General features: G+C 47.2%; 1 protein-coding gene across 2 annotated transcripts in view; it reads left to right on the top strand.

Annotated features, from left to right (window-relative positions):
- HSPA14 (heat shock protein family A (Hsp70) member 14) overlaps positions 1-5781 on the top strand; it is a 24010-nt gene extending 18229 nt beyond the window's left edge. The window contains exons 12-14 of one of the 2 annotated variants that reach the window (XM_006022123.1): positions 759-932; positions 2980-3050; positions 5056-5781. In XM_006022123.1, the coding sequence (XP_006022185.1) occupies positions 759-932; positions 2980-3050; positions 5056-5134 (324 nt within the window). In that variant the 3' untranslated portion in view covers positions 5135-5781. Of the gene's footprint in view, positions 1-758; positions 933-1035; positions 2100-2979; positions 3051-5055 lie in introns of those variants that run through there. The other variant, XM_006022124.3, reaches the window with a different exon arrangement.
- Positions 5782-13286: the final 7505 nt, after the last annotated feature.

The following is a 13286-nucleotide window of genomic DNA, read 5'->3' as shown; positions in this document are numbered from 1 at the left end:
CAGGAAAACTTGCTTGGGTTGCGGTTACAGACAGAAAAGAAGAGAGGCGGACAAGAGTTCCTTCCACGCGAACCTCTAGGCCAATCCGGTTGAAGGCTCTAAACACGCGAGCCCGTCGCGTCAACCGAAGAAAACAACTCGAAGCAGAGAGCTCTGGATACACTCACACGAAGTTTGCTAGGCTTCGTGGAACTTGCGCGCAGGGAAGGGGTTCGTCGAGGGATCGTTCGGTGATGGGGAGAGGCCAGAGGTTGATCAGACCCCTATAGCCTGCGCTGGGTTCGCTAGGCTCCGCAGCGCTTAGAGATCTTCACGAGATGTGAAGTTCTCCTCCTCCAGATGGTTGTGGAGTCCTCCCTTGCGGGGTTCTCCTCGGAGTTCTCCAACTTGGGCGGAAACCGCTCAAGCCTCTTATACGGCTAGCAAGCCAATCGCTAGCCACCACGTGGGAATAATTTAGAACTGGCCAATAGTGGGACACAAATTTGCATGCGGGTGGCGGGAACTCCTTTGCACCGGGGTTTTCTCTTTGCAACTGAGAAATGCACCTTGCAAAGAAAGCTCCTAGTGGCGGGAATTAATTTAGCAGTGCCGAAGCGCGCACAAACAAAATCACACCCTTGGGTTGTGACACCACCCTGCCCTGCCTTCCTTTGAATTTCAGACTAACATGGGTCAGTATAAACTATAATCTTTGAAACTGAATCTCTTTCCTAAAGTGCAGCGATTGGCGCACACACTTACTCTTTCTTTCTTAGGGAATAGATGAGTCGGGGTCTGACACATTCACAGTACTGTTTCCATCGGGGACCCCATTGCCAGCACGAAGGCAGCACACACTACAAGCCCCAGGAAGCAATTCCTCTGTATGCCTCGAACTGTACGAGTCTATAGGGAAATGCCTTGCAAAAGAGGAGGACAAATTTGCACAGGTGAGAGCATGTACAGTGAGTTCATTTCAAATTCTAGATGTGAATTATTTGGAAATTCGGTAAATGGACAGAATACCTTTTATTGTTTTGTGCGTTATATTAGGTTCTACAGAAATCTCTGAAAATTGCCTCTGAATAACTTCCCGTAAACATATCACTAAAGTTTGAAGAAGAAGAATCGTAAAAATGGAATAAACCTTTCAGCTAGCACCCTTCTCACCTTGAATCCCCAGATTTTATTTTGTATATATGTATGAATCCCCAAATTATTCATGTAGCTGGACTGGAAACAGTCCTGTCTAGGCTGGCAATTTAGTGCATTAAAAGTGAGAACTTCAGGTAGGAGTATTGATGCCAGTAGTGTACAGAATGCCACAGTGCCTTGTTAAAGTCCATGTAGTCTAGATAGGATCTTAATATGACAGACCACTGTAATATACATGGTACTCAGTCCATAAAGTCCATTTGATATTCACTGGTTAAGGAGGAGATGGAAGGCAACCTTCTATGAACAACGTTGATGTGCTTCAGAGGGAGATATGACCAGATCTTACGCAACCACAATGAGAATTGCTCCACGATGGAAAATGTGCCACCCCCAAAAAATAGCTCTTTCCAAAGGAACTTCTGCACACTACTGATAGTTTGTCCGTCTGAAGTTTCCATTCCCTTTTAGCAAGAGATAAAGGGTTGCAACAAGTTAGGCATGGAAAGGGAGTTTGGTCCCAAGGAAATAAACATGTTCAGCTCCCAGTGAGGTTAGCGGCAGCAGTTGTAGGTGCTCTGTTCATTTCCAGGATAGATGGACTTGCATTATCAACCTGTTTTACAGCCCTCCATATGTTTAAATTACCAGTAACAAATTCTGAAAAGAGGACCATTCAATTTACCTGCTGTATCTACAACTTCCAGATTATTTTTGCAAAATGGTATTCCTATGGGAAGAAGACTGAAATCCTGAAAATCAGTGGGCGTATTTAGACAAGACATTTTACTGTGAAGCTGCCTAATTCGCTCTGCAGTAAATGTCTCAGTGTTTTACATGTGTGGCCCTATTAGGCCACAGCAAATAGAAATACCATCCAGCTGCACTGTGGTTTTTTACTTCACAGCCACACAGCTAGCCCCACACTGAAGCATCCTCATGCCCCAGCCAGACCCTCCACAGCATGTTGAGCCAGGTCTGGGCATCCCTGGGCTGACAGGCTGACCCCTGGTACCCCCGGCCAGTGGAGGCTGCTCCAACCCAACTCGGTGTGCTGTGGTCCTGGGCGCATGTTTAAACAGCACATCCGGGAGAAATAAACTCCAGTGTTTATCACACCAAGTTTACTGCTGCACCTTAATTGCATGTGTAGACGTGCCCAGGGATTACTATTTTGGAGGGGTGACCTGGCAGAATTTCGGCCTTTTCTAACGAGCAGCAAAATAAGCAAAGACGCAGTTAAGAACGGAGAACTTCAGTGCAGACTTCTAGAACTCTAATGCTCATTCTGTTTTGTGTGCGCATAATGGCCACGTCCTGATGAGCACAGATGTATGGTATGTGGCACCACAGACCCATCTGGGCCACCACCACACTGCACACTCGGGCATTCCCTGCGCCACTACCTTGCAGTGCAGGGGGGGAGGAGGATTGACCTTTGGAGATCCCGGGGGCAAAAACACCTGTGCCTTAAAGAGGGGTGGCACATGTGGCAGTGCTCACTGCCCAAAACCAGAGCCTGGCCTGCCACTGGAGATATGCTCCAGCTGCCAGCCAGGCTCCCAGCTGCAGGAGTGCCATGCTGCAGCTCCCTGAGGTCTCCAGGACGCCAGGTAGGGCTGCTGGGGCCAGCACAGTTGCTGGCCCCAGCTTCCTCTACCCCACTCAGAGTAACCTACCGCACGCCAGAGGGTGCATGGCACGGGCATTCCCTGGGGACAAGGAGCAGCAGCACAAGGTGTGCCACTGCTTCTTGTCTCCAGGGAAGCAAACATTGGCCGTGTCCGCATGAGCGCAGATATGTTGTTTTGATTATTTCAATTTATGCTTCTTTCTAAACAGATCGTGCTTCAGGATTTAGATAAAAAGGAAGATGGGCTGCATGACATATTGACTGTTCTTACTATGAAAAGGTACCCAAAATATTTATCTCTTTCGATTTGCTGTCTTTGACTTGTTACACTTGAGATGCATCTTCTCTCTTCTTGTGAAAAGTCACTGAAAATGGATGTATATAACTTTCTGTAATAGAAGTAGCATTGTTTCATTATTGAAAGCGTTGCCTTACAGTGGGGATGACTTTCTGGGACTTGCAGGGGGAGGGGTTTTTCCCTGAATGTCAAGTTCCTTTATCACAAATACTAGTAAAATTCTGGCTAGAGAAGTTACAAGTCAGAGTCAAATAATTGTTTTTAATGCCAAGTCAGAAATATGGGTCGTAATTTCACTTACAGAGAGATCTTATCTTTTGCTTGCCAGTGGGATGCAGCAATTAAAGAATCGCAGTTTATGAATATTTTATTTGAAAAAGAAAGAGAAGCAGTTTTTTAAAAGCCATTGTTCACTCCTTGATCATGTTGTTCCATTTGTGATCCCGCCCTCTCGCCCCATCGCTCTCGCTCTCGCCCCATCGCTCTCGCTCTCGCTCCCGCCCTATCGCTCTATCTCTGTGAAGAGCTTTCAACAGATTACACCTTATGAGAGTCATTCCAGGGCAATGATAAACATCTCTGCTCTAAGTAATCAGCAGAAGTCCTGTTCTAAAGTATCCTCTGTTCTAGCTCTTGACAGCTAAAAGAATTTAAGTATGGTGAATCTGTGAAACTATAAGAAGCCGTTAACCCAGATACTAAAAAACCCATTCAAGACTACTTGACCAGCAGGTTTAAAATGCACAGATTAACAAATATTAAAGATCTTGAATTCAGACTAAATCCTACTGAATGTTACCAAAGCAACCTTTATGCCGCTTCCTTAGGAGTTACAGTGCAGTGAACAGTCTAGTGTTGGAGTACTTTAGTTTAGTTTAGCTGTTAACAAAAGATTTGATTAAATATTATGTCTCGGCAGTGCTTTTGAAGGCTTCTATCTTATGATGATGAAATTTGTCACCTGTCAGCAGCAGTGCTAGACTGGAAGGGTTGTTGCATCTGGATGTTTTATAGTTTCTTAATTCTCAGCTATCTTACTACTGCTGGTGTTTTCTTGGAGAAGATGAGATGAACTGAGAGTACTAGTAGCTTATTTCAGAGAGACCCTTTTTCTAGCCGTAACTTTATTCAGAGGCTGACTACTCAACTATTGGTGGCTGACACCTTTTATAATAATGCGTGCATTAATCTTTTTATGATAATATTGCTTCAGACTTCTATGGGAAATGCTTAGAGCATCTTTATTTTTTTGCCTCCTTTTTTTAATTGTCAGGATTTTAAGAGAAGTAGAAACAGAAGTAGCTGGAATATTTCGCAACTGGTTTCTATACAAAAGTTGTTCCTCTTTTTAAAATGGCTATTTTACTTAAAGAATCATCAAAGAAGATACTGTCTCTTGTATAACCCTTTTGGAGGATAAGACTTTCTGAATTTAAGGAATCATTGTCAACTTAGTGCAAATATTTTATAGATTGGAGGTTAGATTTATTAATCTCCCCTGTTCTAAAAGAGCAGTATCTTTGCATTCCTTTAATACAGGAGGAGGTAGTGGTCTCTTTGAAACTGTACACCTTTCTTTCTTACAAACTGATTAGAGTTTTAAAATATATATCTTTGGTGACTTCACCCCAAATGTCCATTTTTAAAAACTCTAAACTAAACACTTAAGCAAAAATCAAAAGAATTAAAAATGTTGATAGCTCAGACTTCTACTATGTTTTATTTTGAACTGTATTCCAGACCATATCTGGTCCATATCCATTCTATTACCATATCTACAGGTGACAAATAAGTATTCATGGGCAAAGACAGGAAAATTTGCAAGAGCGAATTTAACTTTTATTGATTTAAAGCAATTTTTCATCGATATTTAAGCATCCCCTCTTCCTTCACAAAAGTGTTTTTTAATTCTGGTTTTATTAGTAAAACTTTCACACAAGTCACTTTTTTTAAAGATTTTTTTTCAGTGTATTTTTCTTCTCCTTAGGGATGGGTCCTTGCACATTACATGCACAGATCAAGACACAGGGAAGTGTGAAGTCATCACTGTTGAAGTGGCATCCTAGTCCTATTTAAAAGGAGTTTCTTTGTCTTGTCTGGTTTTGGTTGGTTTGTCATTTTCCCCTCCCTCCCCAAAATTGTCTTTATTTTAAAGATTCTTTTTAATGAGCTGTCAGGCTGGAATAAATTGCAGTAAAACTTTTTACCACCAAATCTATTTTTTAAATAAAAATATTGTATAGAAGGTTACCCTAACTCTTCAGACAATGGAGAGTCAAATAGTTACTGATTGAATGCTCAAAAAAGGGATGGAGAAATCCCAGAGAGCAAACCATTAAATTTATTCAGTAATAAGGTTTATTACCTAGTAGGACCCAAAATTACAGAAAGAATCCCCCTCAAGTCAAGTGACCTGTTAAGGGTTCTAGTCCCCTGTGTGTCTAATTTAAAAAAATGTTACATCTGTTTGGAGCTGTAGTCAGCGCTGGTAGCCTTTAAACAACCAAAAACAAACCAGTTCTCTGTTGGGGTGGGTATTTACAATGTATATCGAACTGTATGGAGCATTAGTCTTAAAATGGCTACCTGTTGGAATTGGGGTTCTGATGCAGATCAAACGCATTTGGGTTATTATGTGAAACATGTCTGTTAAGCACTTGTGTGCTTCTTTACTTAAGTAATGGTAATAAACTATGTTTTCTTTTTCATATATACACTTTTTTTAATAAAAAATTCGTGTGTGTGTGTGTGTGTGCGTGCGCGTGCACCCAAAGCACAGGGTGGGGAATGGAGAAACCTGCCAGGGAGCCATTGCAGAGCAGCCACAGTTTAAAAAAAAAAACCAAAACCCAGCATCCAGAAAAGCAGCACAGCATACATGGCAGCAGCATGCACCACCAGAAACGGAACGTGGCTGCCCAGTCACGTGCTGGCTGCTGGCCAAGCTCCCTGTGGCCAAATCAGTGCCACTGCTGCCCAGGCAAGCCCCCAGGACTCCAGGTAATTCTGCTTAGGCTAGCACTGGTGCATGGGGTAGTAGTCAGCAAACTGGATGAGTCTCAATAATCTTTCTTTGACATCTCAGATCCAGGCTCCAGGCAAGCAGCAGGCCCCTGACAACAGGTCAGGCTGGCCTCTGTCCACTGCAGAAGGGAGTCACCAACCACCACCAACTATTGGCATCAATGGTCTCAGTCCTCCAAACCTTAGGGAGACCTGGCCTCACCTCATCCATTCTCCTGTGTTGGTGGGGCTCCATATCTGTTCTCCAGGCCAACTGCTGCAGGTGGAGGTGAAGACTTCCACTTGCTGCCAGAGGTCACAAGCTCAGCTTCCACCTCCCTGTGTGTCTCTGTCCTCTTCCTTCTCCAGCGCTACCTCTGGCAGTCCTTCCGCTACAGTCCTAGAGGCTTTCTCTAGTATCGGACTGACAAAGCCATGAGGACTTCAGAGCTTCACCACCTTTTCCTGTAACTCTCTTATCTGCTTCTGGCGGGACACCGCCAGGAGGCACCACTCACTTTGCAGGCACCCCGCCTCGCTGCCTGTCACTGGAAGGAAACTGCAAGCTGCGGTCCCTGCAGCACCAAACCAGGACCTGAGAGGAAGCCTCAACTGCGAGCAGTCCTGTCTAGAGAGGCATGTCACAGGTGCAAGCAGAGGAAGAGCTGGCAGTGACAGTGGCTCTGGCGTTGCAACATCCTCCAGCCATTTCTTTGGGTCTCCTAAATCCACCATCTACATCTTCCTGCCCCTCTCTCCAAACAGACCTTCCTTAGCACACTCCCCCATAAGCTGGCCTGTTTGCTGCTCTTTGGTCCTGGAAGGTTTCCTTTTTGCTGCTAACCTGCCTCCTCTCACCAAGCCTGCAGCGACAGACCGGGGGAGAGAGTCTCCAAGCAAACTCCCTAGCGAACTTCCTACTCGCTCTGCTCGCTAAACAGACCAGCGCCCTCTTGAGTCAGAATAACTAGGGATAGTGAGAGGGGCAGCAGCGTGGTGGGGGGTGAATAGCACTTCTCTAAGAGTCTTTGCCACAGCAGCCACCGGGGAGCCTGGCAGGCCCAGCCCCATGCAAAGTAGTGGATGGGGAAGGGGGTGAGGGAGTGAGCAGAAAAGGGCTTCTTCTAGCCTCCCTGCCCAAGAAGTCTTTGCCCTGGGAGGCCCAGCACCCCAAGCCCAAGCTGCTACAGGAGCAGCAGCAGCTGCCACCAGCGCACAGACAGCTGGTGCAGGCAAGACTGCTCCCTGCCGCTGGTGGCTGGTTTCATCCCCCTCCACTGCAGCAGGGCTCTGATGGAGCTTGCTCCATTTCTACCTCCAGTTGAAGCACAGCTCTAGGAGGGGCCCCCCTCAGTCAGGGCCTTACTCCCACATCCCAGCTATGTCTCCTGCCACAGCCTGCTAGTTCCTTAGTGGTGGGGGTCCTGGGAGACGGCCTTGCTCGGCGGGGTGAGGTACAGCCCCTGGCCTTCCCCTGGCCCACTAGTCTGAGCTGGGCTCCTCCAGGGTTGCCAAGCCTGCATACATTTATGGATGGTAGGTTAAAAAGAAGTTGTAAAAAGTAGTTAAAAACATTTGCCTTTAAAGTTAGTAAAAATGGTTCCATGTCCACATCAAAATTACAGGGGGCTTCCAACCCGGCTGCCCTCCCAGCAACCCTGCTCCACCCTGGCCTTTCCTTAGGCTTACCTGTAGCCTTTCAGCTGGGCTTCCCCCAGCCGCTGGCCTTCCTCCAGGCCCACTGTCCAGACAGGTTCCTCCCCCAGGTCTACTCAGTCTTCTGCCCTTGTCTCTGGGCCATCCAGGTCTAGCCCCCTCCCCTGGGAGCTTCGTTCCCTTTCACTGTCGGATCCCCTCTTACTTCCCTGCCAGTGCAGGGCCTCCCCACTCTGGCTGTTGCTGGTCCACTCTAGGGCGGGGTAGAGCTGGGATGCTGCTGCTCACAGGAGGAAACCTAGTGGCTGTGCAAGTAACCAAATAGACACTATTAAGTCTTGTCTGTAAGTCTCTCCCCTTGTCTATAAAGTCAGTAAATGTAATTTTTAAGCCCAGGGTGGGCAATACTGCTCCCCTCAGCCTTTCCTTAAGCTTACTTAAAGGTGTCCAGCTAGATTTCCTCTGGCCTTTCTCCAGGCCCACTGTCCCAGGTAGCTTCCTCCCAGCTCTGGTCCTTGCCCCAGGCATACTCTGTCTTCTGCCTGTGTCCCTGGGCTGTTCAGATCCAGCCTGCTCCCTGGGAGCTTCTCTCCTTTTCACTGCTGCATCCTCTTGACCCCATCCCTGCCGCCTCCCTCTTACATCCCTGCTAGTGCAGGGCCTCCCTGCTCCAGCTGTCACTGGTCCGCTCCAGGGCGCTGGGTGCGGGGCTGGGATGCTGCTGTGCACAGGAGGAAATCGGTGGTGCACAAGTAACCAAGTAGACACTTTTAAGTTTCCTCCTTGTCGGTCCACGTTAGAGAAAACATACACTGTCAGACACCCCACCATAAAGGAAATATACTTTATTAGTAAATATAAACGCTAGAAATCTGAACAGGAAAAGATTGGCACAAAGATACAATGCAGTGTTCCCCAACAACTCCCTCCCTCTATTTTTCTTGCTGGGTCACAGCACAGTGTTGACAAGTCTGTGAGAGACTAAGCCTGTTTCCCAAGGCCAGACTGGTGTAGGGTTGAGGCTAGGGAAGACACAGTGAGACAATTCAAGTATTTTATTCATAGATTCATAGAAGTAGGGTCAGAAGGGACCTTGTAGATCTTCAGGTCCAACCTCCTGCCCTGGGCAGGAGAGAAAACCAGGCTCAAATGACCCCAGCTAGGTAATCATCAAGCCTCCTCTTAAAGACCCCCAGGGTAGAAGCCATCACCACTTCCCTTGGAAGTTGGTTCCAAATCCTGGCCACCCTGACTGTGAAGTAGTGTCTTCTGATGTCTAGTCTAAACCCACTCTCCAACAACTTATGACCATTATTCCTTGTTACCCCGGGGGCGCTGGGGGAACAAGGTCTCGCCCAAATCCTGTTGGTCCCCCCTAGTAGGTTTATAGACGGCCACCAGGTCCCCCCTCAGCCTTATCTTGTGAAGGCTGAACAGGTTAAGGTCCTGTAGCCTCTCTTCGTATGGTCTGCCCTACTGTCCCCGGATCATGCGAGTGACCCTCCTCTGGACCCTCTCGATGTCCACATCCCTCCTGAAGTGCGGCACCCAGAACTGGACGCAGTACTCCAGCTGCAGCCTGGCCAGTGTTGCATAGAGGGGGAGGATCACCTCCTTGGCCCTGCGTGAGATTCATCTATGGATGCATGACAAGGTACAGCTAGCCCTACTGACTGTGACCTCACGTTGTCGGCCCATGTTCATCTTGAAGTCAATAATGACTCCAAGATCTCTTTCTGCCACCGTGCTCTTGAGAAAGGAGTTTCCCAGCTGATAAGTGTGCTGCTGGTTCCTACTACCCAAGTGCAGCACCCTGCACTTGTCAGTATTGAAACCCATCCTATTTTCGTTAGCCCACCCCTGTAACCTGTCCAGGTCCTGCTGTAATCTGTCCTTCCCTACTAGCGTGCCCACCTCACCCCAAATCTTGATATAATCAGCTAATTTAAACAGGCTGCTTTTGACCCTGTCTTCCAAGCCACTAATAAAGAAATTGAACAGTGCGGGGCCAAGGACCGAGTCCTAGGGGATCCCACTTCCCTCCAGCTCGAAAAGGACCTGTCCACCACTACCCTCTGAGTACAACCCTTCAGCCAATTTGCAAACCATCTGACTGTGTAGGCATCAATGCCACAGTCACCTAGTTTTTTGATGAGAATGGGGTGGTCGACAGTGTCAAAGGCCTTGCTGAAGTCCAGAAAGACTACATCCACCGCAACACCTGCATCCAATGATTTTGTGACCTGATCAGCCCTGGGACCCTCCAATCCCCCGGTGGTTCTTGGAAGGCATCTGTTAGACATGAAGTAGCACTGAGATGAAACAATCCCAGGGAGGAAACCTGCTGGTCTGCCCGAGTGAGCCATTGAGCTGCTCTGGGCACTGGCAGTGCCTGCAGGTCTGGAACTCGGATCTATGAACAAGCGCCACAGAGCCAGTCCCATTACACACCTCTGCCTCGTATTCGTACAAACAGGTTCTCTGTGCATGGGGTAAGCACATGAAGTGCCTCCCATCTCCCAGCCCCATCACCTAACCTGAACCAGAGCCACACTCTGAAACAGGGAAGGGGCAGCTGTGAGATCCCTTGGCCTGACAACAGCTTGCAGCTGTGAAACTGGCCCTCTCCACTCTTATTTCAGACAGGCTTTGCAAACCTTGAAATTCAAACTGTGAAGTTCAGTTCTGAGGCTGCAAATGCATCAGCAGCAACACCTGTATGTGCTTCAAGCTCAGGTAAGTGCATAGTTTTGTATCCTTCACCCCCAGCCCTGAGCCTAGTTCTTTAATTAGGAGCATGCACACTGCCCTGTGGGGTAAGAGCCTGCACAGGGGCAGTGATCACAGAGCAGCTGGCACCCAAAAAGCCCACCCCCCTCTCACATCCCTGCCATGTGCTCATAGTCTCTCATTCTGACAATGGAGGAAGACCCCAGGGATGAGGAAACACAGGTACAGGGGAGCCTCATCTATAATTGTAGCACCCACAAAAGGTTGAAAACCTGGGGTGGGAAAGGCTGGGGGAGCAGTATTGCCCGCCCTGGACTTAAAAATGACATTTACTGACTTTACAGACAAGGGGGAAGACTTACAGACAAGACTTCATGGCGTCTACTTGGTTACTTGCAGGAAGACTTACAGACAAGACTTCATGGCGTCTTCTTGTTTACTTGCCCAGCCACTGGGTTTCCTCCTGTGAGCAGCAGCATCCCAGCTCTACCCCGCCCTAGAGTGGACCAGCAACAGCCAGAGCGGGGAGGCCCTGCACTGGCAGGGAAGTAAGAGGGGACCCAACAGTGAAAGGGAAAGAAGCTCCCAGGGGAGGGGGCCTGGACCTGGATGGCCCAGAGAGACAACGGCAGAAGACTGCGTAGACCTGGGCGGGGGACTAGAGCTGGGAGGAACCTGCCTGGGAGAGTCCTGGAGAAAGGCCAGGGGCTGGAGGAAGGCCAGCCTACAAGTAGGCCTGAGGCAGTGATCTCTTTCACCCTAAAAAGGTGAAAATCACTTTTTGGAACTAAAGGGCACCCCATGATCTACTGCAACCCCGTGTCTCACAGATAAACTTGAATAGTTTTCATGCATATTAGATGTAATAATATATATTAGATGTAATAAATGCATTTAATCAAATACATACATTTAGTACAACACACCATATAAAAGTATTTCTAATATATACAAGTTGTATATAAAGCAAATGTTATAGCATTGCTAATGCAATGTCTAAAGCAAATGTTATAGTACTGAATATGTAGAATAATGATGAAGTCATTGCTATAACATTTGTATTATATAAAACCTGAAAAGTTACAATATTTCTATAATCCTATTTAGTCTTGCTCCTGCTTTATAGTGTGGTATTTATAGATGTTATATGTTTGCAAAAAGTTAAAGTTATAGTATTTCTATGAACTGCATTTCGTCAATCCATCCATTCCATGCTTCAAGGTCTCTGCTGGTCACCAGGAAGGGCCAGGAAGGATAGACAATGAAAGAATATTTTCCTGGAGTATGAGAGATCCCCAGTTTCACTAGAACGTGAGAGATCAGCAAAGCTGTGCCACAGCTCCTGGGAGTGCTGAGAAACCCTCCACACATCTGGCTGATGGGTTTCACCCACATGCTCAGGCTCAAACCAATCACTCTTTGGGGCAGGACAACACTTCTCCCTGGGCAGATTTGCAAGGATTGTTGTTTTAAGTCTTTATTTTTGCCTTCATCTGTAGTGTGTGGGGCAGGGTCCCCTTCCAAAGATGCCCTGGGCATATTTTACCTGAGTAAATATGCACCTTTATAGAATAAATAATTTAGATTGCATATGTATATGCATAATGTAACACAAGCTTTTGTGAACCCAAGTTCACTTCATCAGATGCTGAAGTGAATGTGGGTTCACGAAAGCTTCTGCTCCCCTATATATTCTATATATATAAAAGCCTTAGTCTGTCTGACTGTTCACACTTTATTCACACTCTGACTGGTTGTCTCAGCAGGGACCCCCAGGGACTTCAGGTCCCCAAGCTCACCCACAGCCAGGCAGGTGCTTTTGCTCACATTGAGCTTGGCCCCTGCTGCCCCCTCGTAGACCTGTGTGTGCCACAGGGCTCTCTCTACAGCACACTTATTCTGCCACAGGATGTTCGGGTCATCCGTGTAGGTCAGGACCTTGGTCTCTTCCTTGCTTCCTCCGGGGAGCTGGACTCCGCACAGCCCAGGGTCCTGTCTGATGCGCTGGCCAGGGGTTTAATGAGAAATCCAGAGCAGCCTACAGGCTAAAAGGGAAGTGAGAAATCCAGAGCAGTCTATGAGGGGGTAATATAGAAAATGTGACATCATAAGCATAGCAACAGTATAAACCAATCAACATTATCCACGACACAGACAAGTCTGCACATGTCTTCAACTTGTTACTGGAGAAAAAAACTAGTTTAAACCAGTCTGTAACAGCAAGGTCATGACCTGGCTACATGGCTCGCTCACAAACAAAATGGCAGACTGGAACCATTTTGTTTTTCCCCTTCAATAGAATTCTTCATAAGACGTCGAGGGGGTAAGGTAACTAGTAGGGTGAAAGTGCTAGACTTTAGGAAAGCTGATTTCAATGAACTCAGGTGATTAGTCAAGGACGCACTGCAGAGTAGGAGTTTGGAAGAGATGGGAGCTCAAGAAGAGTGGCTGTGCCTTAAGGAAATGATCCTTCGGGCACAGAGGGAGACGATCCCGATGCAAGGAAAAAGGGAAAGGGGCCAGAAGGCTTCCTTGGCTGACCAGAGAAACCAAGGGCAGCCTGCGAGCTAAAAGGGAAGCATATAAAAAGTGGAAACGGGGAGAGATCACCAAAGATGAATATACCTCCTCTGCTCACGCTTGTAGGGAGGCAGTTAGACGGGCCAAAGCTACCATGGAGCTGAGGATGGCATCCCAAGTTAAGGATAACAAAAAATTGTTTTTTAGATATATAGGGAGTAAAAGGAAGGCCCAGGGTGGAATAGGACCCCTACTAAATGGGCAGATGCAATTGGTGACAGACAGGGGGGACAAGGCTGAACTCCTCAA

Source organism: Alligator sinensis, unplaced genomic scaffold, assembly GCF_000455745.1.
Source record: "Alligator sinensis unplaced genomic scaffold, ASM45574v1 scaffold1216_1, whole genome shotgun sequence".
In the NCBI taxonomy this organism is placed as follows: Eukaryota; Metazoa; Chordata; order Crocodylia; family Alligatoridae; genus Alligator; species Alligator sinensis.
The sequence above is the reverse complement of the archived record's forward strand: the minus strand, read 5'-3'. Positions and strand labels throughout refer to the sequence as shown.